This window comes from Marmota monax, unplaced genomic scaffold, assembly GCF_021218885.2.
Source record: "Marmota monax isolate L192 unplaced genomic scaffold, Marmota_monax_Labrador192_F-V1.1 WCK01_AAM20220418_F8-fsc00070, whole genome shotgun sequence".
In the NCBI taxonomy this organism is placed as follows: domain Eukaryota; kingdom Metazoa; phylum Chordata; class Mammalia; order Rodentia; family Sciuridae; genus Marmota; species Marmota monax.
In genome coordinates, this window is record NW_026692116.1 from 2,921,914 (window position 1) to 2,949,780 (window position 27,867).

The 27,867-nt window shown below is 34.4% G+C and overlaps 2 protein-coding genes across 7 annotated transcripts in view; one reads left to right on the forward strand and one right to left on the reverse strand.

Annotated features, from left to right (window-relative positions):
* Glmn (glomulin, FKBP associated protein) overlaps positions 1–150 on the reverse strand; it is a 50,185-nt gene extending 50,035 nt beyond the window's left edge. The window contains exon 1 of the mRNA XM_046461735.2: positions 37–150. The gene's annotated coding sequence lies outside the window, so the exon portion shown is untranslated. The remainder of the gene's footprint in view (positions 1–36) is intronic.
* The window catches only part of Rpap2 (RNA polymerase II associated protein 2), a 100,236-nt gene continuing 72,507 nt past the window's right edge, over positions 139–27,867 (forward strand). For 5 of the 6 annotated variants that reach the window (XR_006855487.2, XM_046461703.2, XM_058585184.1 and 2 more), the window contains exons 1-8: positions 139–274; positions 1,179–1,224; positions 5,254–5,368; positions 6,940–7,038; positions 7,231–7,296; positions 10,995–11,083; positions 24,241–24,276; positions 26,229–27,159. Coding sequence is in view for 5 of the 6 variants with exons in the window: in XM_046461703.2 (XP_046317659.1) it covers positions 202–274; positions 1,179–1,224; positions 5,254–5,368; positions 6,940–7,038; positions 7,231–7,296; positions 10,995–11,083; positions 24,241–24,276; positions 26,229–27,159 (1,455 nt within the window). In the remaining variant the exon portion in view is untranslated. Of the gene's footprint in view, positions 275–1,178; positions 1,225–5,072; positions 5,175–5,253; positions 5,369–6,939; positions 7,039–7,230; positions 7,297–10,994; positions 11,084–24,240; positions 24,277–26,228; positions 27,160–27,867 lie in introns of those variants that run through there. The other variant, XM_058585192.1, reaches the window with a different exon arrangement.

Here is a 27,867-nt window from a genome sequence, read left to right on the forward strand (position 1 = left end):
CAGGACCCCCTTAGACCTCCCGGTGTGGTCACTTACCCGCCGGACCTCACGGTGCGCTTAAGCAGCAGCCACCACTTTGGACCCCGCAGGCCGCGCTCCGGCCCCGCCCCCGGGCCCGCCCCGGCCCTTGCGACGCGTGTGGAGGCGGAGCTTGGCGGGGGACGCCGGAGGCGGCCCCTGACCTTCTGACGAAGCTTCCCCATGGCTGACTGGGGTCGGCCGCGCTCAGCTGGCCAGAAGGCCCGGGGTCCCCGCGCCTCCCGGAAAGCTGCAGGTAGGAAGAAGGGTCCCTTCCCATGTTTGGTTCCTGAGAGCTGGACCCTGGCCTAGCTCCAGGCAGAGGCGTGCGGAACGCTCTCGAAAGGCCGCTCCAGGGAAGGTGGGGTGGACCCAGGAGTTGAGAAAGCCGAGAGCTTCCCACCGCGGTCTTTTCGACTTCCCGCCGGGATCCCCTTGCCTCTTGGCAGATGTTTCAGGATTTCTCCCAGCATGCGCTGTGGCTACTTCCCGCTGAGGGGAAGTGCGGGGAGGTGTTGGGGAACCCCAGGGAGCAAGTAAATGACCTGGGCAGCCTCAGCATTGTCAGGCAGTGCGGCTGGCCTTGATCTCTCAACTGGACCTTTCAGACAGCTTTCATGCCCAGTTCCAGGGAGTAAGGGACTCCCCTGCTACACCAGTAGTAAACGTTTGGGAAGTGAAGATGTTTCCCTCTTAAAGTACTCAGTTCTCGAATTTGGGGGAGCACTTAATTAACGAAGCAACTGTGATACATAAGAAAATTCAATCTCTAAAGAGATACATTTTAACAAAGAAAAATTGGAAAGTAATGCACAAAAACAAATTGTACTCCCTATTTCATTTTGATTTACACACAGCATTGGAAATGAAATATGTGGACAAGAAGAAAAGATGACTATAGTTTGTTATTTGGACAGGAATCTCTACCTACCGTTTGTGTAGACTTGACCTGTGTGATGCGCTGTAATCCCAGCGGCTCAAGAGTCTGAGGCAGGGGGATCACAAGTTTGAGGCCAGCCTGGGCAATTTAGTGAGACCCTATTTCAAAATTTAAAAGAATAAATAAAAATGACTGGAGATATAGGTTAATGGTAAAGCATTCTTGGGTTCAATCCCCAACATACACACAAAAAAGGTGACCTATTTTTTTTAAATTGTAGGTACTAAAGAGACAAGTGTCTTGAAACAAGAAGATGCGTTTAAAAGGTGAGTACTGTTTAGACAAGAGCATTCACTGTTATATTAATTGAACCAATTTTAAAAACAATAATAGCTACTTATTTTGGAGAAAAGTGTCATGAGAGGGAAGAGGAAGATCTGGTAAGCACTATAAACTCTTATAGGCTGTTACATCCCTCTACTCTAGGTTTTAAGAAAACCAAACTGGAGACTGCCGGCATTCTGAGACAGGTGTATTTGTACAAAGATGTTGTGGGAACAGTGTTCTTGAATTTACAGATACTCCTTTCCCACCTCTTCTGGTCTCTTTTTTATGTTTATTTTTTAGTTGTGGTTGGACACAACACCTTTATTTTATTGATTTATTTATTTTTATGTAATGCTAAGGATTAGACCCAGGGCCTCGAAGTGCAAGCGCCTCTACTGCTGACCCACACCCCTAGCCCTTCAGGTCTGTTTTTACTGGTATATAAGCCAGAAACTCACTGTCCAAGTTTCTCTCATTAGCACTCCAAGAAACTTTTTTTTTTTTTTAATTATATCAAGTCCATATTTTCATCAAAAAGCTGTCCTGTACTGTCTTTTTTTTTTTTTTTTTTTCTGTACTGTCTTTTGGCTCCTAAAAAGACAGGACAGTGCTGGGACTGGGGCTCCCACCTGTAATCACAGCAGCTGGGGAATCATAAGGCAGGAGGATTTTTGAGTTCAAAGCCAGCCTCAGCAAAAGCAAGGCAATAAGCAACTCAGTGAGACATTGTCTCCATATAAAATACAAACTAGGTCTCGGGATGTGGCTCAGTGGTCAAGTGCCCCTGAGTTCAGTCCCCAGTGTCTTCCCCCCACCACCCTGTCGGGGGAAAAAAAAGGCGAGATAGTGTCTCAGGCTCATGTCACAAAAATATTTCTAGAATAGGAGTAGTCTATGATGGAGATAAGATATATATCTATGACTTCCACTTTATAAAAACTCACTAATCTGTATTGACTTTTATCTTAATTTACTCATTTTTTTCCCTAAAGTTATTTGCTGATTGTAAGATATTCCAGTCTTGCATTAGGTCCTGAGGATATGGTGTTGAACAAAATAGACACAGTTCTTGTAACCACTTGAACAGAGAAACATCAGTTAAGCTAACACAAATAAATATATAATTACAAATTTTGATATGTGCTATGAAGAGAAAGATTAATGTTATGAGGAGAAACTAATTACAGAAGTTCAATTTAGATGGGGATTGGCTGTGGGTTTTCAAGGAAAAGCTCTCTGAGGAAGTAATAATTAAACTGAGACCTGAAGGCTAAGCTTGCATTAACCATACAGAGTAGCCACTTCAAAAAAAGATGCCTGGGGCACAGGGCTCAGTGGTGCATGCCTGTAGTCCTAGTGGCTCGCTTGCTCGGAAGGCTGAGGCAGGAGGACTTCAAGTTGAAAGCCAGACTCAGCAAAAGCAAGGCGCTAAGCAACTGGGTAAGGCCCTGTCTCTAAATAAAATACAAAATGTGTCTGGGGATGTGGCTCAGTGGTTGAGTGCCTCTGAGTTCAGTCCTCAGTACAAAAAAAAAAAAAAAAAAAAGATGCCTGGGATGATCTGGGATGATGTGTGCATTTGGGCAAGGGAAAAAAGGAGCATAGGAAAAGGTTAGAAGCAAAATTCTTCACATAGTACCTGGTAGGTCATGGTGAGAAATTAGGTTGTCTAGTTGCAGATGGGAAAACTTAATGAAGTAAATGTTGAAGACAACAGGCTGAGAATCATCTAAGAATGGAGAAACTAGATGGATTCAAAATCTGTTTTGGAAAATAGTTCCCTGCAGAGTAGCACCATATTAACTGGGCTTTAGGAAACATTACAAGAGTAAAATTTAATTAATATTGATTATGGTGGTGAATTGCAACTCTTCTCAATGTTGATCTGACCATAGACCTTACAATTTGAAGAATATAGGTAAGCCAAAATGTTTTTTGGGTTGTTTTGTTGTGATGCAGTACTGGGGATCAAACTCAGGGCCTCTTGCATGACAGACAAATATTCTACTGATGAGCTACATCCCCAGCCCCAGCTGAAATGTATTTTGAGTAGGTCACTGAGGGTTATGAAACAAGCATTCATGGGAATAACCAAATCATTGAGAGGAGTGCCCCTCAATAAATTTATTCCAACTTAAAAATTCTTCTACATTCAACCAGCTAAATACCATTAAGACAGACATTGAAGAGGTTTGCAAAAATATAACAGTTCTACTCATCTCACAAAATTTTTCATTTAAAAATGTTAACATGTAATAGGTTGATAACATTTTTAACATGTAATAGGTTGATAAAGGAATTAATAAATAAATACTTTTAAGTTTTCTCAGTTTGAATCCTAATGTGGTAAATGTTGACACATAAAATGCATGTATGCAAAAGTTCTAATTTTAATAGTGTAAAGGAGTTCTTAGACCAAAAAGTTTGAGATTTGCTTCTACACACCACACTGCTTATCATTTGTGACAGAAGGTCACAATAAGACAGGAAACAGCTCTAGATATCTGTCAATTAAGAGGAGTATGGCTCAGGTGGAGGTGGTTATGACTTGAGTCAGAAATTCCTTAATGCAGGTTGTATGTATACTGATCTTAGTACGGGATGTGGCTTTTGTTGGTAGGCAGCAAAATGAGAAAAATTTTTTAAAATAAGTTTTTCATGAAGCTAAATGTGTTCAATAAAAGATACCTGTCATTTAATTTTTTTGTACTTATTTAATATAAAAAAAGATGTTGCAAGGCATAGTGGTACATGCCTATAATCTCAGAGATTTGGGAAACTGAGGCAGGAGGATTACAAGTTCAAAGCCAGTCTCAGCAACCTAGCAGGGCCCTACACAACTTAGTGAGACCCTGTCTCAAAATAAAATGATCTGGAATGTGGCTCAGTGGCTAAGCACGCTTGGGTTTAATCTTTGGTAACAAAAAAAGAAAAAATTATCTTTATGAAATGATGTGTGAATCAGTGTTGTCACAAAATTCTTGTTTTAATGTCCATATTTGACAAAGTAAGTTGTTGACAAAACTGTCAGATTGTTTCTGGAAAACATTGCTGGGAATGAAAGTCTAAAAGTCTTGGAAGTCAATGAAAAGTAGAATGGATGAAGACATTCTGGGTCCAGTTGTAAGAATTAAGGACCAGGAGGCCAGCAAAGGTAGTTCTGATAGGTAAGTAGAAACCAGTGCAAGAAAGGAACAAATGAGTCACTAGGAAGGTTGATCTCCTTGGTTCTATGGCAGTGACTCAACCCTGTTGAAAAGTAATAATCAGGCCCCATTCTCAGGGATTCTGATTTAATTACCTTACAGTGGGAACTGAGCAGCATTTTAGTATCTCGTTTTAAAAAATCTCCACAGACAATCCTAATGTGTAGCTGGGACTGAGAATCACTGTTGATAGGTCTATCTTTTGATTAGATAGTCTGTGTTTTTGAGTTCTGTAATATATGGGGGCAAGCAAAGGCTGACAGAGCCCTGCTGATAGCAAGAACAAGCCCTCCCAGGAAGACTTTTCTTTACCTAAGCCATACATTCCTATCAATACAATTATTTAACAAGACCTCACAACAAGAATAAGTAGTTACTGTTCTTTCAAGTTTGGCGGACCATCAGTTAATTTTTGAGACTTAACAAAAACACAAATTTCTACTTAGAAATTATCTACTTTCTAGTGTCTTCTGATATTTGGCTCTTTATCAGAGAAAAATCCTTTTTTTTTTTTTTAAAGGTACCTGTGGGATAGAGTGTACCTTAAAATTGGTAGAGTATAAACTAGCAGGCAGAAAAAATTCACATTATTTTCTTTCCTTTAGGAGTCTCTAAAATGCTTCTTTTTTGCTCTTTATCAGGGAAATAGTCCTTATGGCTGACTTCTGTGTACATGGTGCAACAAATAGTTTGTTTCTTTTTTGAAAAGTAACCGCATTAAAGAATGTAAACTGGCAAAATAGGTTAGTGTTGGATTTTAAAACATGAAATATTATAAGCATGAAAAAACTTTTTATGAGATTAACCTCATTAATTTTTTAGGAAAACAGAACTAGAAGCAGCTGTGAAAAAGAAGATTGAGTTTGAGAGAAGAGCTCTACATATTGTTGAACAACTTTTAGAAGAGAATATTACAGACGAATTCCTAATGGAATGTGTATGTGTTAAGTGAACAAATTATTAGTTTTATAGTATAATATCTTCAAATCTATACAAAATGAGACTTCTTTGCATTGTTGAAATCTTTAAATCTGATGTCAGTCATTACATACATGTAATGTGCTTTTGTAATTCATGCATTTTTAAATAACCAGCTATCCTAATATTATTATATAATGATTTTAAAATGCATTAATGAAAAATAGCAAGTATATAGCAAGATTACTATAGTTAAACTAATGTATATTTTAAAGTTGCTGAAAGAGTGAATTTGAAATTTTCTCATTACAAAGACTTACCTGAGATGATGGATGTGTTATAACCTGATTTGTTCATTCCACAATGTGTATGTGCTCTAAAACATTTGTATCCTATGAGTATGTATAATTACTATGTCAATTAAAAATAAAACATTTAGGAAAAAAAAAGTACATTTTGATCCTTAGTTATAGTTCTTTTAACCAGTCTGCTGATATAACTTCATTTTTTCTTCCCTTTGACTAATGATCACAATGTCAATTTTCTGATATTCTGTATATAGTACTATTTTAAGTAACAGATTATTTTTTGTGAATGTAATTCATTTTGATATCTTTAAGACCTGAAGTATAGATCATTTATGACTTAAAACAAAATAATTTGCATTAAATTTTTAAATAGCTTTATTAAAACTTTTAATGGAAATTTCTTTAAATCCTCATAATCTATTATAGAAAAAAAATTAAGTTTCTATTACAAAAGTAATTTTTAGTGTAGTTCAGGGATTTTTCCAAAACAAGAATATGAACATGACAATATTTAAATTAATATAGGTAACTACATCAAAATCTGCATATATGATGATGCTGAACAAAATAAAGACAAACCAGAAATGTTTCATTTGAGGCAAAAAAACATGTCACTCTCAGTAAAGACTATTTCAATCCCTATAAAAACCATTTGAGACCCAGTCTCAAAATAAAAAAAGCAGGGGACGGGGGATGTAGCTCAGTGGTAGAGAGCACTCCTGACTTCAATCCCTACTTCTGAAAAATTTTTTTTCAAAGTTAAAAACAAGAATTAAATTTATTTATGCATGAATATATTTGGTGTTAGCTTATTAACCATTCTATATTGTTTTTTCGAAAGCAGGAACATTTGCACAAAAATTTGTGCAGGAGTTACATATTTTACCTATCTTAAAAATAGATAAAATTACATAGTTCTAGTACTTCATGTGGTTTATTTTTTTTAAAAAAGTACTTGCTTAAAAGATACTATCATTTAGTGTTGGTATAGCACCACTTCTTCCTGCTGCCTCAAAATAATTTTGTCAACTGTATAATCTACAAAGATGCCTATACTTTGTAGTGGTGGAAGTTTTTGTTTTTTAATAATAACTAACATTTTTTTGATTGTATACTATAAATTAACACTTCTGAGTGCTTTTTATTTTCTCCTCTAATTCTAATTTTAGACTTATTAGGTAAGTACTATTGTTGCTCCTGTATTTTTAGATTAGATTGATGAGTAAAGATCAATTTCTTTTCCATTAATCTGGAAGAAAATGCCTCTCTGGTTTCATTACAGGGGAAGTTCATCACACCTGCTCACTACAGTGATGTCGTGGATGAGCGTTCTATTATCAAACTCTGTGGTTATCCTTTGTGTCAAAAGAAGCTGGGAATTGTAAGTAACTGTTTTAAAATTATAGCCTTTGTCTGATTTTTAGCAAAATGCTCTATGGAAAGAAAACAAAGTGAAACCTGAGGTAATGAACTGATGTCATGGCTTAGTCAAAAATATGATAGGTAGATGACTTAAATTTGTAATCGAAGTTCATGTTAATTTTTTTTGTAAGCTATGCTTTCTTTTCTTTAGGTACCAAAACAGAAGTATAAAATTTCTACCAAAACCAATAAAGTCTATGATATTACTGAAAGAAAGGTAAGTTCAATAGCTATTTTCAATGTGGTAGTTAATTCTTATTATGATATAAACTAGAATTTAAAAATAACTTTATAATCTTGCCTGTTAGAAAATAACCATGTTAAAAGTTTATTTGTAAATATTTCAACCAAGGCACTAAAAACAATTCCTTGCTTAAGCTTTAATTAAGACTTCAGTATATATTGGCACAAATTATATATAGATTGTGTACAATAAAACTACATAGTAGCACAATTCAAGGTAAGTAAATCATAGAATAGAGAACCAGTACACTCAACACAAATGTGGATACTTGATATGTGGCAGTGGGAGTATTATAGTTCAGTGAAGGAATGACGGCTTTTTCCATAAATAGCACTAACAGTTATCTAGATAAAAAATGAAAAATATATACAAACCAGGTGAAATAAAGACTTAAATATGAAAGGCAGACATACATTTTTTCCATCAGGGATTTCCAAAAAGTGAAAAGATAAGCCACAAATAAGAAGTTATATTTCCTACATATAATCTGACCACAGATTCACACTGAGAATATATAAGCTATAAGAAAAAGAGAGCAAAATTAATAGAAGACTGTTGTACAATTAACTTGAATGGCTATTGAACATATAAAAAGATCTTGCTCAGTCATTTTAGTTATCAGGGAAATAGCAAATAGCAACACATCAAATTACATTTTTCAATCCCAAAAGTAGCAAAATTTTAAAAATCTGATAATATTTGAAACTCTTTATGTTGCTTGTAGTAATAAAAATTTGGTATTTATCTGGTAAAGTTGACTTCACTATAGCATCCCCAGGGCCTCATGCATGCTAGACAAGCACTCACCCCTAAGCTATATCCCTACCAGCTTTGCACTTTGTTTATGACCAAGTCTTTCTATTCCTTTGTACATACCTTAAAGAAGTTTTTGTCCATATGCACTATTAATAATATATATGTATAAGAATGTTCACAATGGGAAAAACAAAATGTGGCATATGCGTATTATGGAATATTATTCAGCTTTAAAAAGGAAGTAAAGTTTGATGCATACTATGATATGGATAAACCTTGAGGATGTTATGCTAAGTGAAATAAGCCTGCACAAAAGGAAATATTATGATTCCACTTAGGTATCTAGAGTAATGAAATTCAAGAGACAGGAAGCAGAATGGTGATCGATAAATGAGGAATTAGTTCAGCAAAATAGCAGGATATAAAATTAACACCTATAAATCAAAGGCATTTCTGTATATCAGTGACAAATCCTCTGAAAGGGAAATGAGGAAAACTACCCCATTTACAATAGCCTAAAAAAAAATAAAATGCTTCTGAATCAACTTAATGAAAAAGGTGAAAATCTGTACAATGAAAACTATAGAACCCTACAGAAAGAAATCAAAGAAGACCTTAGAAGATGGAAAGATTTACCTTGCTCTTGGATAGGCAGAATTAATATTATTAAAATGACCATACTCCCAAAAGCACTGTACAGATTTAATGCAATTCCAATCAAAATCCCAATGGCATTTCTTATAGAAATATAAAAAGCAATCATGAAATTCATCTGGAAAAATAAGACACTCAGAATAACTAAAGAAATCCTTAGCAGGAAGAGTGAAGCAGGTGGCATCACTATACCAGACCTTGAACTATACTACAGAGCAATAGTAATAAAACCAGCATGGTATTGGCACCAAAACAGACTGGTAGACCAATGGTATAGAATAGAGGACACAGAGACTAACCCACAAAATTACAATTATCTTATGCACAAAAAAACATGCATTGGAGAAAGGGTAGCCTCTTCAACAAATGGTACTGTGAAAACTGGAAATCCATATGCAACAAAATGATATTAAACCCCTATCTCTCACCATGCACAAAACTGAACTCAAAGTGGATCAAGGACCTAGGAATTAAACCAGAGATTCTGTGTCTAATAGAAGAAAAAGTAGGCCCTAATTTTCATCATGTGGGATTAAGCCCCAACTTCCTTAATAAGACTCCTATAGCATAAGAATTAAAACCAAGAATCAATAAATGGGATGGATTCAAACTAAAAAGTTTCTTCTCAGCAAAAGAAATAATCTGTGAGGTGAATAGAGAGCCTACATCTTGAGAGCAAATTATTACCACTCATACATCAGATAGAACACTAATTCCTAAGGTATATAAAGAACTCAAAAAGCTAAGCACCAAAAAAACAAATAACCCAACCAATAAAAGGGTCAAGGACCTGAACAGACACTTCTCAGAAAAGGATATACTATCAATCAACAAATGTTGAAAAATTTTCATCATCTCTCGCCATTAGAGAAATGCAAATCAAAACTACTCTAAGATATCCTCTCACTCCAGTCAGGATGGCACTATTATGAAGACAGACAGACAGTGTTGGTGAGGATGTAGGGAAAAAGGTACACTCGTACATTGCTGGTGGGACTGCAAATTGGTGCAACCAGTATGGAAAGCACTATGGAGATTCCTTGGAAAATTAGGAATGGAACCACCATTTGACCCAGCTATTTCTCTTCTTGGTCTATCCCCAAAGGATTTACTACAGGGACACAGCTACATCAATGTTTATAGCAGCACAATTCACAATAGCTAAATTGTGGAACCAACCTAGATGCCCTTTAGTAGATGAATTAATTAAAAAATGTGGTGTATATACATAGTGGAATATTACTCAGCAGTAAAAGAGAATAAAATCATGGCAATTGCAGGTAAGTGGATGGAGTTGGAGAAGATAATGCTAAGTGAAGTTAGCCAATCCCCAAAAAACAAATGCCGGTAGGGAGGGGAGGAGGCATGGGTGTAATAGACGAACTCTAGATAGAGCAGAGGGGGTGGGAGGGGAATGTATTCCACTGTCATTTATTTTTAAAAAATCAATAAAAAATAAATGGGGAATTAGTATTTGATGCATATAGAGTTCAGTTTTGTAAGATGAAAAAACTTAATGCTGGTGATGGTTGTATGACAATATGAACTACACAAAATGGATAAGATGGCAGATTTTACATTGTATTTATTACAATGAAAAATTTTTATTATAAAAATGTTGATATTAACATTGAAATGATTGTAAAAAATTAGAAACGATTGTCTATAAACAATAAAATTTAATATATTAACACAATAGAATCTCAAATGTAGCAAAGATGGGATGTTATAATTACATGAATAAGTCTTAGAAACATGATTTTGAACTGAAGACAAGAATATGTAACAGCATTATTCCACTTAAAGTTTAAGAAGAGGCAAAACTGAATATGCTTTATGGGGATATGGGTGTAGGTGGTAAAAACTAGAGAAAGGGGCTGGAATTGTGGCTCAGCAGTAGTGCTCTTGCTTAGCACGGACGGGGCCTGGGTTCGATCCTCAGCACCACATAAAAATAAAGGCATTGTGTTGTGTCCATCTATACCTAAAAAATAAATATTTAAAAAAATTAGAGAAAAACAGGGAATGATTAACATCAAATTAGGATAGTTTTTACTTTTAGGGAATATAGGTGGCCATGGGGTGGAGCCCATAGAAGCCTTCAAAGGCACTTTACCTTATTTCTTACCTTAGGTTGGTGTTCAAAGATTAGTGGGGTTTTGTTTTAGTCTTTAAACTGCACATTTATGTCTTATACTCTATTGTATATAGGTTACATTTCATAATAAGAAAAATAACTAGTTTTAAAATGTCTTTTTCAGTCTTTTTGCAGCGATTTTTGTTATAAAGCATCCAAGTTTTTTGAAGCACAAATTCCCAAAACTCCAGTATGGGTTCGAGAAGAAGAGAGGTAATTTAAATCATTATATATGCACATTTGTTCATATATGTACTAATTTCTGCTCTTTGAGATAAGCTGAAAGTAGATCTGGTTTTGTCTAGATTGTTAAAATTTTACATGCTTTAATTGTGATGAAATAGTTATATTTTGAGCATAGTTATTAAGGATTTTACATTTAAAATCAGAAAACTTACACATGCAGATGTTATTTACTTGTTTTGTTTGCTATTTTAGCTTTATTCACAAAACTAGAACTTCAACTGGCTTCCTGCCGTGCCAGAAATGTCTATGAATCTTGTTACTATAATAATCCTGAATTAAGAATATTAAATTTTTTCAGAAGATACTAGGTTTTGTTGTTAGGAAACTATGTACTAAGGTTCATATTTTTTTGAAAACTCATTTAATCTTTGTCAAAATTAGTATATTGTATCATAAATTTAAAGAAAGTTTATTAAAGTCATTTTTGCAAGGAAGTTTATGGTCAATGCAAGAGTCTTACCACTTGATAAATACTTAGACACTTGCAATATTTTACTAGGTAATGAATATTGAGAGTGAAATGCCATGATAATGTAACAGAGATAACAAAATTATCATAGTAATTAAACTATGTTATCTAGAAAGTCCAAACAAAGGCTCAAAGAGATAAATAATATTCCAAATAATTTATATTTGGAAAAGAATGTTGCAACAGTCAAAGAGAGTATAATTTGTGATAAGACAGTAAAGATCTATGCTAATAAATACATTAAATATAATGAGATGCAGTTAATTAAAGAGTTTTGTCCCTCCTCCCAAAGAGAAAATCCTTAATGTCTCATCCTTAAAGTCTCATCTGATGAAGCTGACATGACACCACTCTAAATTCAACCAGCATCATTTATAGTTACAACAGTATCTTTAGTGACAGACACCTTTGCCTTCTAATCCAATACTCTGTGACTTAGAATATGTAAAACATAACACTTTTTGACCTTAATTGAATTGTATATAATGAAGACTAAATTATTCATCATTTCACCACCAACCTTCAGCTTTATTTAGAGGATAAAACATTGTGGTATTGTCCAGGGTAACTAGAAAAGCACTTTGTTTTTCACTTTCTTTTTCCCATTTTAATTATGTCTTTCACTAAAGACGCTCATTACCACCTCAGCCCTACAATAGCATATATTCCATTCCCCACTAAGATCTATGTTTCTTAAATTATCCTTTGTTTACAAACAGTCCTTTTCTTCTTATTAAATTTAACCCTCTGTGTTATCCTTATGTTTGCTTCAAAGCCATTTACCAAACCACCATGTCTATTTTTTTTAAACATAGTTATTGGTACTTGTATAAGCTAATTTAAAAGGTTTTCCTCTAACCTTTTCTTAAAATCTTACCATTCTATGTTCAAAGGTCTATTTTTTCCCAAAACTTGAAACTCGGTCACTTTATATTTGTGATTCTAGAAATCCTAACTTGTTCTCCTTTCCCCACATCACTAAAAAAGAAAGATGAAAATGGTCTTTTATTTTCCCTAACATAAAATAATCAAATTACATTAAAAATGTGCAGTATGAGCTTTGTACCTGGCAGGCCACGCATACAAGGATAAACCCAACTTGAGAATTTTAACAGTAATTGAGAGGACAGAACAAACACACGATTGAAACACGTTTTTACTAACTTTAATGGGAACATGTAATCTAAATTAGCAAGGTTAGGACATTGCTTAATGAGAAACTGTAAATTGGGAAAAACCTCATCAGAGTGGCTTGGAGTATTGAATATTGGCTCACTTGAACTAAGGAATATACATGTCATTGTTTTTCCTGTTTTAATTTCTTTCAATTTAATTTTTATCCATGGTTTCACTTTCTGTTGTTTCAGTTACCCATGGTCTATTGAAGTCTGAAAATATTACATGGAAAATTCCAGAAATAAACAATTCATAAGTTTTAAAATACACACTATTCTGATTAGCATGATAAAAATCTCACACCAGTTTGTTCCCTTCTGCCTAGAACATGAAGCATCCCTTTTCCAGACTGTTCATACATACACACTTCTTACTGGTCTCTTAGTCACTTCGTAGCTACACAGGGAAAAACACAGTATATATAAGATTTGATACTATTCATGGTTTCATGCATCTGGGAGTGGGGCACTTGAATAAATTCTCCACAGTTAGTGGGGACTACTTATGTATTGGGAGAAAACATAATATTAGGCAAGTAGTAAGAAGCAATATATCCTCAGTCAAGTACAGTCAAGCTCTCAGGAGCCATCTAATGTTTTTGAGCAAAACTTAAACTAGGTTAGCATACAAGATAAGAACCATATTTAAAAGATCCTAAAGGATCCTTAGATTTAATCCAACCTTCCATTAAACAAGCTCAGAAAGATTAAGTATACTTAAGAGTGACAGATTCTGAATGAGGCCAACAGTATTTATTATATTCCACTTGATTAGAAGAATTGAAATCTTATACGTTTTTCCCATTGTTTATAGTATAACTATAGCCCTTAATTACATATAGCACTTACCAGTTTTATAACCATACCAGTATTTTTCTATCTGGATGAATTAACATTACCTTAATTTCTGGATAATTCTGGGAAAGAATTCTGCCAGTGTTATTTAATGAATCCACTTGAATCCACTAGAGGTCACTGTTTTTTCAGAGACTGTTTTCTTTTTTTTAAATGTGTAACAAGTATCAGAGTTCTAGAATTTGTTATTCTTAAAAGCTTGTATAGCTATTGCACACATAAGTTTTACAGAAAAGAGATATTTTAAAGTCTTTTCACATATGGTATGGGGTACAGTGTTCAGAATCAATTTTTTAAAGAGAAAAAATGATCTCTTAAATGGTAGCACTTAGTATTTAATGCAAATATTTTATTGACTTACAGTAAGTCATAATAATTATAAGAACTGCATTATAGTAGTAATTTTAATAATCAATTTTAAAATTTTAAATCCATTCAAAGAATTAGATATCTTATTGTAATGAATTGCAAACTTTTAGATCACTATAATAAATTCATTTTTATCATGGCCTAATATATGCATATAGGTGAAAAAAAGATTTATGCAATACCTCTGTTATTTTCTACTTTTTTACTTTTGTAAAATGCTGATAGCAGCTTATTTAATTGATTGGTCCTGATATATAGCTTTAAGAACCCTGTTGTATTATATCTAGCTTATATTTTTAGTTGTTTAATATAGGAAAGGAACTTATCATCACTAGACCTCAGTTTCCTCATTTGTAAAAGTAGAAAGTTGCATTTAGCTTCTTGGTTCCTTTTAATTCTAATGCTTTACAGTTTTAAGTCAGTTATGTCTTTTTTTTTTTTTCAGTGTGTCTATAGTTACTGCTGCTATGATTAGTGGTTTCTAGGTAAGGAAATGTCTTATTTGTAAAAGTGAAGAAAATTAAAATTACCAGGATAAGATGAGAGAAACTTTATTACTATCTTGTAACAAAGTTTGTCTGACTTAAAAATTTAATGTAAAAGTTACCAGCTTTAGTAATATGTACTCTTTAGTTTATAAAAACAGAGTGATAAGGGATTGGATCAAAGTTTTTAAATTATAGAGGGGAAAGGATATTTTTGAGTATGTCCTGAACAATTTGAAGTTGTCCTCTTTAGGGACTCCTCAGTTTTATATTTGGAAATCAAATCAATTTGATTTTTCTTACATTATAGTGAATGTTAATTTAAGTTAATATATCTTACAATATTTAAAAGCTAGTAGTATCCCTTAAAATTTATAAGGTATTACTTTATACCACAGTAAATTCACTATCTGAAGGATAGAGATGTATAAATGATTTAAGAACGGTTTAGACAAATTCATAAACTTTAGCACCACACTTTTCATCAAGACTTTGAAGTCAAAAGGAGCCTTGGAGTCTTTTTAATTCTTAGTTTTAAGGTATGAAAACATACCTGGAGTATACCTCTTAAGTCACAGAGAACAACAATGCGTCTCACAGAATGTCTCCTGATTCCCCGTAAGAGAAAAAACATTGACCTAGAATGGTTTGGGTCATAATGCAGTATAATGAGACCCACATTGTGAGTTCGAAATTTTTTTTTACCCACTTGGTGACCAGAAACAGACCACATATAGTTTTGATGCTCTGAGAGAGTATGCTCATTTAGACAGGCATATGCTTGCATTTATAAATCCTCTTAGGTTAAACATAGACTCTAACAAGTCTTTGAAGGAGGGAATTATGATGTAAAATCTACAATCTAAGAAGAAATGACAAATTTTGAAAAGCAAATTATAATTTTAAAGATCTAACTGGGGTGAATAGTTAATGCTGACAGAGCTAAAGGCGCCATCATGTGGCCCAGAGTAGGGGATTTTCACACACCATTTCTTGGCAATAAACAGTATAATCTCAGAGGTGCGGAAGCCAAAAACCTCTGCAGAACAACTTTTATAACCTCTTCCTGAACAGCCACCTCTTTTGCTCAGTTTGCAGAATAAAAGCTTTGTGAACAGATTTTAATGTGTCTAAAATACAACTGAAAAGTTCCCACCACAGGGGAGAATTATAGCCTGTTTCTTCTCTTGGTTTCTATGATATATATATATATATATATATATATATATATATGTATATATATATATTTGAATTGTGTATACACATACACACAAGTACATACATACACAAAGCATAAATCATTTTAGGTTTACTTTGCTAAAGTTTAATCATCTAAATTATGACTTAATGAAAATATTTATGAAGATCATTTTGAATGTATTCTTTAACTAAGATGGTTACTTATTTTGTTTTTCAAATTAGCTTTCAGAACTGACTCTAGGATAGAATAAACTGTAAAGAAGGGAATAGAAGATACTTAGCATAAAGAGAAATAGCAATTTTAGTAAACAAAAATAATTTGAATGTTACCCAAGAAAGAATAAAAAATGAAGCAGTGTAACTTCTTATTTCGTTCTTTTTAAAATAGCACATTTTTCAGCAAAAACAAACTGAAGTTTTATATTGAACCTTTCATCTTATGCCTGAATAAATTCAAATTTACTTTATTATAATGCCAAGTATCATTCTTCATTTTATAATTAGGAATGAGAGAATATGTCACACATAAAGCAGTTAACATCTAGAGACAAGGTTGATTGTAGTTCTCTTTACCTGAGGTCAGAAAATTTAAAGGTCAGTATAATGAGTTCCTGTGAGAGGGATAAAAAACAAAGGTTGTATCCTGAAATGTTTGGGTGGTCTTTTTTCTGACATTAGCAGCATCTCACATGCAGTGAAAAGAACTTGGATTGATATCAGGCCTAAGTTTGAATTTAGACATATTACTATTAGCTCTGTGATTTTTTTTAAGTATTTGTTTTTTAGTTGTAAGTGGACATACAATATCTTTATTTCATTTTTATGTGGTGCTGAGGATTGAACCCAGTGCTTCATGCAATCTAGGCGAGCGCTCTGCCACTGAGCCACAACCCCAGCCCAAGCTCTGTGATCTTAAGGAAGTCAGTTAACCTCTCAAATCTTCTTTTTCCTCATCTGTAAAAGTTGTAAGTAGTGTAACAATTATATAAAATAACGTTTGAGCCACCTAGGAGACAGTTTGGAAACATGAAAAAGTGCTGGAGATAGATGGTGGTAATAGTTGTAAACCATGTAAATACACTGAATTGTACACCTAAAATATACTAAACTGCTGGACATATACCTGTAATCCTAGTGGTCGGGAGGCTGAGGGAGGATCACGGGTTCAAAGCCAACCTCAGCAACCGCGAGGTGCTAAGCAACTCAGAAAGACCCTGTCTATAAATAAAATACAAAATAGAGCAGGGTATGTGGTTGAGTGCCCCCGAGTTCAATCCCCAGTTCTCCCCCACTAAAAAATATGTATATACACACACACACATATACATATGTACACACACATATATATACACACACACACAAATACTATATACACACACACACACAAATACATACTAAAAGAAGAGGGGAGGGGAGGGGAGGGGAGGGGGGATAGTAGAGGATAGGAAAGGCAGCAGAATATAACAGACACTAGTATGGCAATATGTAAATCAATGGATGTGTAACTGATGTGATTCTGCAATCTGTATATGGGGTAAAAATGGGAGCTCATAACCCACTTGAATCAAATTGTGAAATATGATATATCAAGAACTATGTAATGTTTTGAACAGCCAACAATAAAAAATTAAAAAAAAAACAAAAAACAAATACATACTAAATGGTAAATTTAACATATGTATATTTTTACTAAAGTTGTGTGTGCATGCACGCTGCAGATTGAACCCAGGGTCTGGTACATGCTCTACCACTGAGTTATACTCTTGGCCTGTTTACCACAATTAAAAAGGACAAACAAACAAAAAAAACACCTAGCGTATAATAGGCATTAACTATATAACTCTGTGTTAAATTTTTTCTTGCCTTTTGAGACTGAATTTTAGTTCTGAAAAAATATCAAGTGGAAGATTGAGAGAGAGAATTGCTTGAGTCTAGGATTTCAATGCCATCCTGATCAACATAGTAAGATCCTGTTTCCCCCCTCCCCCCCCCAAAAAAAAAGTTATGTCGCTGGGAATTTCTTATAAAATTATTTTAAATTGTATTCCTGATTTACAGCAATGTTTACATGCTGATTACTTCTTGATTCAGCCACACTTGGACTTCATTCTTATTTGAAACTGTTCTGCCTTCATGATCTTGAAGTAAGAGCTTCCCGTCTCTGACCACAGCCTTTATCTCCTCTATAGCTATCAGTCTGCTTTGTAACCTCAATTTGACCTCCTGTCTCCCCTGGCTCTATTCTTCTAGGTTAGCAAGCCCTTTTTATTTTTATTTTCTTAAGCTTTACAATTAACAAATATAGCGTTGTTCTCTCAGACAATCCCAGGTTCTCCTTTCTCCTGCTATGTCCACTTCCCAAGCTGCAGCCGTTCTTTTTTTCAGTACTTAGGTTGCTAAATGTTATTGGGGAAAGTTATCAACTAAGACCTGTAACACTTCAGATAAGTTACTTCATTTAACGATATCCTCACAGCATCACTAGGGAAATATAATTAAATTACACATTTTGTGGATGGCAGAACTGAGACTCATAGAAGTACTCATGGCTGATACGATGTAGATTTGGGATTTAAACCTTGATCTTCCCAGCACCAAAGCCTGCTTTCCTTTGACCCTATTCACAACTGTGTGCTCAAATTTTTTTCCCCTTCGTTTCTTATTGATTATCTGGTGCATTCAAATCTTTCCTGCTCTCCATAAACCTAATTTGACGCACTACTTTACCAAAACAATTGAGGGCATCCAACAGAATCTCTTTCAACTTTATTGTCTTCATATGCACTCTCATTTCTCTATATCCTCATTGCTAATGGTACCCTCCTCTTTGTTACTGATTCATTTCTTTCTCCAAGACTTCACTTTATGATTTATTCCCATTTTTCCTCCTTTAAGATCTCCTTTCATACTGATTTCCACCCCACCCCTCACTTTAAAAAAAGAAACTGAAAAATATCCAACCCTATTATCAGTTGGTAATCTTAGCAAGAAGCATTTCAAGGGAGTAATGAGAACATACTTAAGGAGGCAGAGGGTTGATTACTAGACACGAGAAATGGAATTGAAAATGATGAGTGTAAACTTCTCTAAAGAAAGCTTATAATGAATAAGCTACTGGCATGGAATAATCTAATAGTATCACGTTATATACATACATAAATGTACCAAAGTAAATAGCTCCTTTATGGAAAAAAGAAAAGGGCTAGGGGATTGTATGACTAAAAAACAGGGTTGAGTTTTCTTTGTCTTTTAGGAGCTAGGGTAGATATAAGCATAATTACATGTTTTTAAAAAGGAAAAAAATGGTATATGGATAATACCCTTGAGCGAGAGCTGTAGGATTATCTGTATCTTTTTTTTTTTTTTAAGTTGTCAATGGACCTTTATTTTATTTACTTATTTATATGCCATGCTGAGAATCAAACCCAGGGCATCACATGTGTTAGGCAAGCACCCTACTGCTGAGCTACAAGTCTAGCCCCTGTATCTATTTTTATAAGCCCAGTTTATATGATTCCTCTACAAAACTTTCTGGATTGGCTCAACAGGAAGTTTTTCCTTCATCTCTAATTTCCTATAGTAATTTATATATCTCTCATACTCTTGAATTATATAATCAAAGTGTTATTTTTCTTGATTGTTACAAAGGTTTATTTTAACAAAAAGTTTAAAATGAAAATACACATGATCCAGTTTTTAACACAGAAAAACAGGCCCTTTAGGGAAGGGACATAGATTGCTCTGAACAGCCATTATTTATACTCCATCCAAAACTTCTTGTAAGTTGATACTATTCCTTGAATTACCACCATTCCAATATTGTTATCTTACCTACAAGTTGCCATATTCACACATTTATCTATCACAAAACTTGAGGAATCAAATATCCACAGTATTCCTTGGACATGTCTGCCACTGTTTTATTTAAATGATAAATTCTTTTCTATTAATTTTTCAGCTTGAAAGGCTAAACTTTACTTATTGCCCACAGTGTAATTATTATGAGTCTTACTGTCTGAGTTTGATTCCTGGCATCATCATTTAATAGTTGTGTAATTTGGGACAAATGACTTACTCTTTCTTATACTTAGTTTCTTTGTCTCTTACATGAGGACGATAGTACTAGCTGCCTCTTTATTATGAAGATTAATATTTGTAAAGCTCTTAGAACATGCAATTTTCTCCTACTAAATCATAAGATCCTTAGGAATAGGAACCTATTTCTATTAGCATACCCAACATAGTCCATACTTATAGTTCAGAATTTGATTTTGGAAGGAATTTTTTGAATGGTGAATACTCTGTGCTGGGCATGGTAACTTGTGTCTGTAATCTCAGCAATTTGGGAGACTGAGGCAGGAGGGTCAGAAGTTTGAAGCCAGCCTGGGTAATGTAATGAGTTCCCCATCTCAAAAAATTCTCTATTTGTAAGTTAGCTATGAAGTTTGAGAAACCAGTTGAATATTACTGTATGTTTTCTTTTTTCTTTCCTTTTCCATACCAGGAATTGAACCCAGGGGCACTTAACCACTGAGTCATATCCCCAGCCCTTTTTTAATTTTTTTATTTTGAGGCAGGGTCTTAATAAGGACAGCTTTGAACTTGAAATCTTTCTGCCTCAGCCTCTCAAGCCCCTGGGATTATATGCATGCACCACTGTACCTGGCTTTTACACATATTTTCTTACCTACAGTGGTACTCAGACTCCAGTATAGGACTAAATGCTTGCTAGATAGCTTGGTGATGCTGAACCTTAATAATTTCAGTGAGAATGGCTATAATAATGTGGGACAAAAAGAGTAAGAGAACGGGGGATAGAAATGGGAAGAAGTAGTCAACAGGCAATAAAGCACTCTGTTGTGAATATTAGCACAATATTTAGGCTCCAAAAACCCTTAGTGAAAGTTATAAATAGTCCCGGTAGTAGTCAAGGCTAGTCACCATCCAAGCAGTGTCATTTTTTTTTTCTTTGAGTTGCCTCAAAGTCTAAGGCACTTCTGTGAGTAGAAAGCAGTTAACAGGGTAAATGGGATATTTGGGGAAAGATCTGCCAATTTTATTGGCTAAGGAGCAAAGGAAAAAGAAAAACTCGATCACTTTCAGGCAACTCAGTACCCATTGGTTTTAATTTTAATTGTAGTCTGAGGAATTCCTGAACTGCAAAAAAAAAAAAAAAAATCTCCAGAGCAGGAATGGCTTCATCCTGTATGCCTCCTGATATATGTAGTGGGAAGAATCCCTTAATTTGCAGTACTTCTCACAACTAATGAGAAGATTGACAAAGAGAGCCCATTCTCTGCAATGCCTATTTTTGGGAATGAACAAAAGATGAGTGAATTATCTTTGTGATAGTTAACATTGTTGGTACTGTGAAGAAAAATATTGCAACTCTGATATTTCTGACTGGCCGCCTCGAAATGTCCTAATTCAAATGAGTTCTGTGCCTGTAATCCCAGCATCTTGGGAGGCTGAGGCAGGAGGATGGCAAGCTCAAAGCCAGCCTCAGCAAAAGTGAGATTCTGGGGCTGGGATTGTGGTTCAGTGGTAGAGCACTTGCCTAGCATACATGAGGCACTGGGTTCGATCCTCAGCACCACATAAATGTAAAATAAAAGATATTGTGTCCACTTAAACCTAAAAAATAAATATTGGGCTGGGGATGTGGCTCAAGCGGTAGTGCGCTTGCCTGGCATGGGTGCGGCCCGGGTTGGATCCTCAGCACCACATACAAACAAAGATGTTGTGTCTGCCGAAAACTAAAAAATAAATATTAAAAAAAACTCTCTCTCTCTCTCTCTCTCTCTCTCTCTCTCTCTCTCTTGCGCGCTCTCTCTCTCTTTAAAAAAAATTTAAAATAAAAAATAAATATTAAAAAGAAAAAAGTGAAATGCTAAGCACTCAGTGAGACCCTGTCTCTAAATAAAATACAAAATAGGGATGGGTATGTGGTTCAGTGGTTGAGTTCAATCCCTGGTTACACCTCTGCCTTCCCCCCAAAAAAAGTTCTGATTCCATCTATTTATTTAACTTGATTTTCTAATTGAAAATTTTGTAATATCACTATCTTTAATGCACCTCTGTTTTAAGCCTTTCAGTGAGATTTATGCTAAGGTTCTTAGCTTCTCTGTAGTGTGTCCCTAAACCCCTGATGTTTCTTTTTTTTAACCTGTTTTGCAGTCTTTAGACAGTACTTTGAGGAGATGGAGATGCTGATCAGTGGTAGAAAGCTTGTTCAACATGCATAAGGCGCTGGCTTTATATCCTACAAGAAAGCATAGAGTGAACATTCTAACATATAGGCATAGGCAATGACTTTCTTAATAGGACCCCTAAAGCCTAGGAAATAATGCCAAGAATTAATAAATGGAACAGCATCAAAAGCTTCTTCAAAAGCATAAAAAGCTTCTTCACAGCAAAAGAAGCAATTAAGTATGTGAAGAGAGAACCTACAGAATGGGAGAAACTCTTTGCTAGCTACTCTTCTGAGAGAGGATTAATATCTAGAATATATAAAGAACTCAAAAAAACCTAACACCAAAAACAAAACAAAACAAAAAAACAACCAAATAACCCAGTTAATAAATAGGCAAATGAACTAAACAGACACTTCTCAGAACAAATGCAAATGGCCAACAAATATATGAAAAAATGTTCAACATCATTAGCAGTTATGAAAATGCAAATCAAAACTATATTGAGATTTTATGTTAGAATGGCAGTCATCAAGAATACAAATGAGGGGCCTTTGGTTGTAGTCCAGTGGTAGAGTGTTTGCCTAGCATGTGTGAGGCACTGGATTTGATCCTCTGGACCACATAAAAATAAAATTTAAAAAAAATTAAAGGTATTTTTAAAAGTGTTTTTAAAAAATAATACAAATAAGAATAAATGCTGGAGAGGATGTGGGAAAGAACACTTTTACACTATTGATGGGATTGTAAATAAATATGGAAATCAGTATGGAGGCTCTTCAAAAGACTAGGAATGGAACAACATATGACCCATATGACCATTTCTTGGTATTTTATCCTAAAGACTTAAAGCCAGCATATTATAGTGATACATGCATACCCATGTTTATAGCAGAACAATTCACAATAGCCAAAATGTCCATTAGAGAATGAATAAAGAAAACATGGCATATGTATACAATGGAGTTTTATTCAGCCATAAAGAAATAAAATTATGTCATTTGCAGGAAATGGATGGAACTCAAAACCATTATGTTAAGCAAAATAAGCCAAACTCAAAAGGTCAAGAGTTGTATGTTTTCTCTCATTTGTAGAAACTAGAGAAGAAAAGGGAAAAGGTGCAGGGTCAGGTCTCCTGAAAATCGAAGGGAGATCAGTGGAAGAGAGGAAAGGGACCAGAATGAGTGAAGATGAAAGAGAAAGAGGAAATTCTGGGGAACAATATTAGCCAAATCGTTTTGTGAGCATGTGCGAGTACGTAACAACAAATCCTAGCGTTATGTATAACTATGAAGCACCAATAAAAAAATATGGAGGGGGCTGGGGTTGTGGCTCAGTGGTAGAGCTCTCACTTAGCATGTGTGAGGCACTGGGTTCAATCCTCAGCACCACATAAAAATTTAAAAACTTGGGGCTGGGGATGTGGCTCAAGCGGTAACGCGCTCACCTGGCAGGCGTGGGGCGCTGGGTTCGATCCTCAGCACCACATAAAATAAAAATGTTGTGTCCACCGAAAACTAAAAATAATAAATATTAAGAATCTCAATCTCTCTCTCTCTCTCTTTAAAAAAAATTTAAAAACTGAAAAATATATATTTATATATTTTAAAAAATATATGGGAAAAGAGGCAGTGTTTTCTGAGTCACTTAATAAGTATTTTATGGATGTTTCCTTTCCTCATGCATGAATTTGTTTGCTGTGTTGGTTCCTTTATATTTGGCCTATTAAGAGCTTTCTTTCTCCCTTTTTAATAACTGTGATAGCCAAATATGATTTCTCGTGTTGCATAGTCCTTTTTTTCTTTTTCCTGAAAGTTAAATCACTATATGATTTATATACTATATACTACGGATATGTATATAGTTCATATCCGTAGTACAGTGTAACTGCTTTCTCAGAAATTGAGGCACTGGTTTTAATGACTATAGAAGGGATATATAGGAGAATTATAAACATAGTCTCTGCCCTCAAGGAACTTGTAGCCTAGTTAAGAAATCAGAATTAAACATGAAAAGTAAAACATAGGTAATAGTTCTGGTAGTAGGCCATAAAGGAGTATATGATGTGTTAATTGTACAGACAATGATAACTCTGGAATTAAGAGATTTGCTTTTGTCCAGGTTAGTCAAGGAAATTTGAACTTAGTACTGAAAACAAACAAATTTTGGATAAGAGACTAACTCAGATTTCTTGTTGAAGAGTTTCATAGTACTTTGTCCTTTTTTTTCTTAGAATCTTTAAATGAACTCTTCTTATTGTATTTTTTACCTAGTGCACTTATAATAAACTCTTGAAAATGTTTTTTACCTAGTGCACTTATAATAAACTCTTGAAAATAAACTCTATAATAATGCCTTCAATTTTCTGTTTTTGTCATAGGCATCCCGATTTTCAGCTGCTGAAGGAAGGACAAAGGTATGGTTGAATCAGTATCACTTACATTCTCTATAGTGTTCATGTTGATAGAAACATTAGGAGTGAACCAGGTGATATGAGTGCTTGGACTTCCTGTGCTGATACATTTTAAGTGTCCTATTTTAGCTCACACAAAGAAATATTTGACATGTTCAGCTTTTTTATATAGTGATGGTAAGATGATGTGTATGATGTGTTTGATCTCTGATTTATTGTACAGCTGTTCCTACTGAGGAGGTCTAATTGAACCTGTTGAAATATGACACAAACACACCCTCCATCTCAGATACTGGGTTTCTTTGTCAGCTAGATTGTACCAATTACATTTGTTGAAAGAATTTTATGATCTTATAGGATCAAGACATTAATTATCAGTTATTTAGTTATTTGAAAGCACTAATATAACTTCTAGGCTGTGATTTTTTTTTCTCCCCTTAAACCCTCCTCATAGGATTGCTTGACCAACCATGGACATCTCTGAAAACATATCCTATAACTCTCAGCATAAATGTTCCTAGTTAATAACCACAACCTTTAGCTACACAGTGTTGAGCACAAGATACTTATTGATGAATGTCTTTATAACTTCAAATTAGTATAGAAAAAAAATTTAATTGCCTTAAAATTCTACAAAAAAGTATGAAATAATATGAAAGTTGATTTTTAACTTGTTCTGTTTTTTGAAACTTATACTTTTTTCTTATCTAAGAGATGGTCCCCTTGTTATATAGATTAAATTTTAACTAAACATTACATCTGTTTGTTTTAAGAGAGAGAGAGAGAGAGGAGAGAGAGAGAGAGAGAGAGAGAATTTTTTAATATTTATTTTTCAGTTTTTGGTAGACACACATCTTTATTTTATTTTATGTGGTGCTGAGGATCGAACCCAGCGCCCTGCGCATGCCAGGCGAGCACGTTACCGCTTAAGCCACATCCCCAGCCCTAAACATTACATCTAATATTGAAAAAAATTGCCATTTTTCCCCCTATCCATAATCTTGCTTTTTGCTTTTTTTTTCTTTTACATATCTCCAAGGTGTGTTTCAAGTTTTGTTTTTTTTTAATAATTATCGACGGACCTTTATTTTATTTATTTATATGCAATGCTAAGAATTGAACACAGTGCCTCACACATGCTAAGCAAGCACTCTACCACTGAGTTACAACCCCAGGCCCCCAGGTGTGTTTCTTAACCCAAAAACTTCCTCATCTGAATGTGTTAAAAGTTCTAATAGGTATGTGCTTGAGAACAACTGTTTACCTATCCTTGTTTGTCTCAAGTTGAATTAGCAAAACTACTCTTTGCCTTTACATTTCCCATATTTCTTTATCTTATTCAACTCTAATCTGAAAATTGGAAAGCAGTAATAAGGAAAACCATTATCTTTTATTGTGAGCATTCCATTGTAACTCTTGATTTTCAAATTTTATCTTATATTGAAATTGTTGATTTTTCAGATTTATGGTCCGCTATGATTTTCTTTTGTTTATTTATGGAATTTTCTGTATGATAACCACATTGGAAAACATTTACTCATCTTTTTTTTATCAGAGTTAACCGAGTTCCTGTAATTATATTTTTTGAGAACCCAATAATGATATTTTCAGGAGAAAAACTTATTTTTTAAAAGTTACTAAAACAGTCACAAAAACATCAAGTAAAAATCAAAATAATTCAGTAGAATGGATTTACTAAAAATTTTTTTTTTCCATTTTCCTGGACTCCTCTAACAACTCAAAATTAAGAGGAACAGCCAAAAGGAAGAAAGGTAGAAGGAGAGCTGTTATCAAATACTTACTGATACAAAGAAATGTGGCTTTCTCTAAAATAAATATATCAGTGTCTGTAAGGTTATGCCTGAGGAATAAAAGTTGCTACCTTGAAAGTTACAAAGTAAAAGTATCATGGGACTTTCCTGTTATAATTATTTTGTTTATCTTTCCTTTTACAGTGGCCATTCAGGAGAGGAAGTACAGTTATGCAGTAAAGCCATTAAAACATCAGATATTGATAATCCTGGTCATTTTGAAGAGCAATATGAATCTAGTTCTTCTAGCACTTGTAGTGATTATACCGGTGATAATGAGCAAGACTTTGTTTCCTCCATTCTACCAGGAAACAAACCAAATGCAATGGGTACAAGGCCACAGTTACACCAAAAAAGCAAAATGAAAAAGCAAGTTGGTGAAGAAGCTAACTCCAAACACAGAGACAAAGAACAGACAGTAGTAGATGTCACTGAGCAGTTAGGCAGTTGCATATTGGATTGTCAGGAGAAAGCTGCTGATTGTGAACTTCCTTTACAGAAAGTAAATACTCAGATTTCTTCATGTAGTCCTTTGCATGAAAGATTAAAAGCTTCAGGAAATTTTGAAAATAAATACATGTCAGAAATAACTTTTGTTGGCATAAGTAAGAAAAGTGCTGAGCATTTTAAGACCAAATTTGCCAAATCAAACCAAATTTCTAAGTCAGCCTCTAGTTCCATGCAGATGTGTCCTGAAGTTGCAAAGACAAACTTACTTAAAATTCTAAAACAGACTTTGATTGAATGGAAGACAGAAGAAACTTTGAAGTTTTTGTATGGCCAGAATTATGCTTCTGTGTGTCTGAAACCCTCTCCAGCCTCTCTGGTTAATGAAGAACTTGATGAAGATGACATAAACTCTCACCCAGATAGCCATTCCCCTGTTTTGGTGGAATCTCAGAATAGCCTGGATGAATCTTTACCTTTCAGGGGCTCAAATGCAGCCATTAAACCACTGCCAAGTTATGAGAACTTGAAAAAAGAAACTGAAACATTAAATCTAAGGATCAGGGAATTTTATAGAGGACGATATGTTTTGAATGAAGAAACCACCAAATCACAAGACTTGGAAGAGGTATGTCTTAATGATAAGTGTCAAAATAATGAGTTTTTCCAGGCTGCTAACATTTGGAAAAGTCATCATAATGAATCTTAGCAGGAAGAAGAATATTAAAGAGTTCTTGTTAAATTTTCAATAAGTATTATTTTGAGGTGTTTTTTTTAACCCAGGGCCTTACATATGTTAAACAAATGTTTTAACCATTGAACTATATCCCCAGCCCACTAAAAGTTTCTTTAGTGCATCTGTCTTCTGTTTTAAAATGCATTCTCTACTATTGGCATTACAATTTTACAAATAAGTTGGTTTCCTCCTAATAAATTTTCATAAATTGTGTAATATTTCTCTATAATGTAAAATGAGCCTAGAAAGATGAAACAAAGTTTTCTTTTAAACCTGGTTCTTCAAACTGGGGATTTAGTTCAGTGGAAGGGCATGCCTAGCATGCATGAGGCCCAAAGTTCACAATGATAACAACAAAAAAGCCCATTTCTTTTTTTAAGTAGACCCTCTGAAGAAGCTTTTTTCTTTGTTAGTGTGTGGTGTTAGAGATCTCTCCATGTGGTATGTGTGTTTTATTTACATTGAGACTATATGCAGTAGCATAAACTTAGTTGTTGAATAATAAAATATTTGGCAAGCACACCATTTAAAATATTATAGATGAAAATAATATAATAAAGGGACTTCTTGGAAAATAATGGATATGGAAAATGGGAAGAG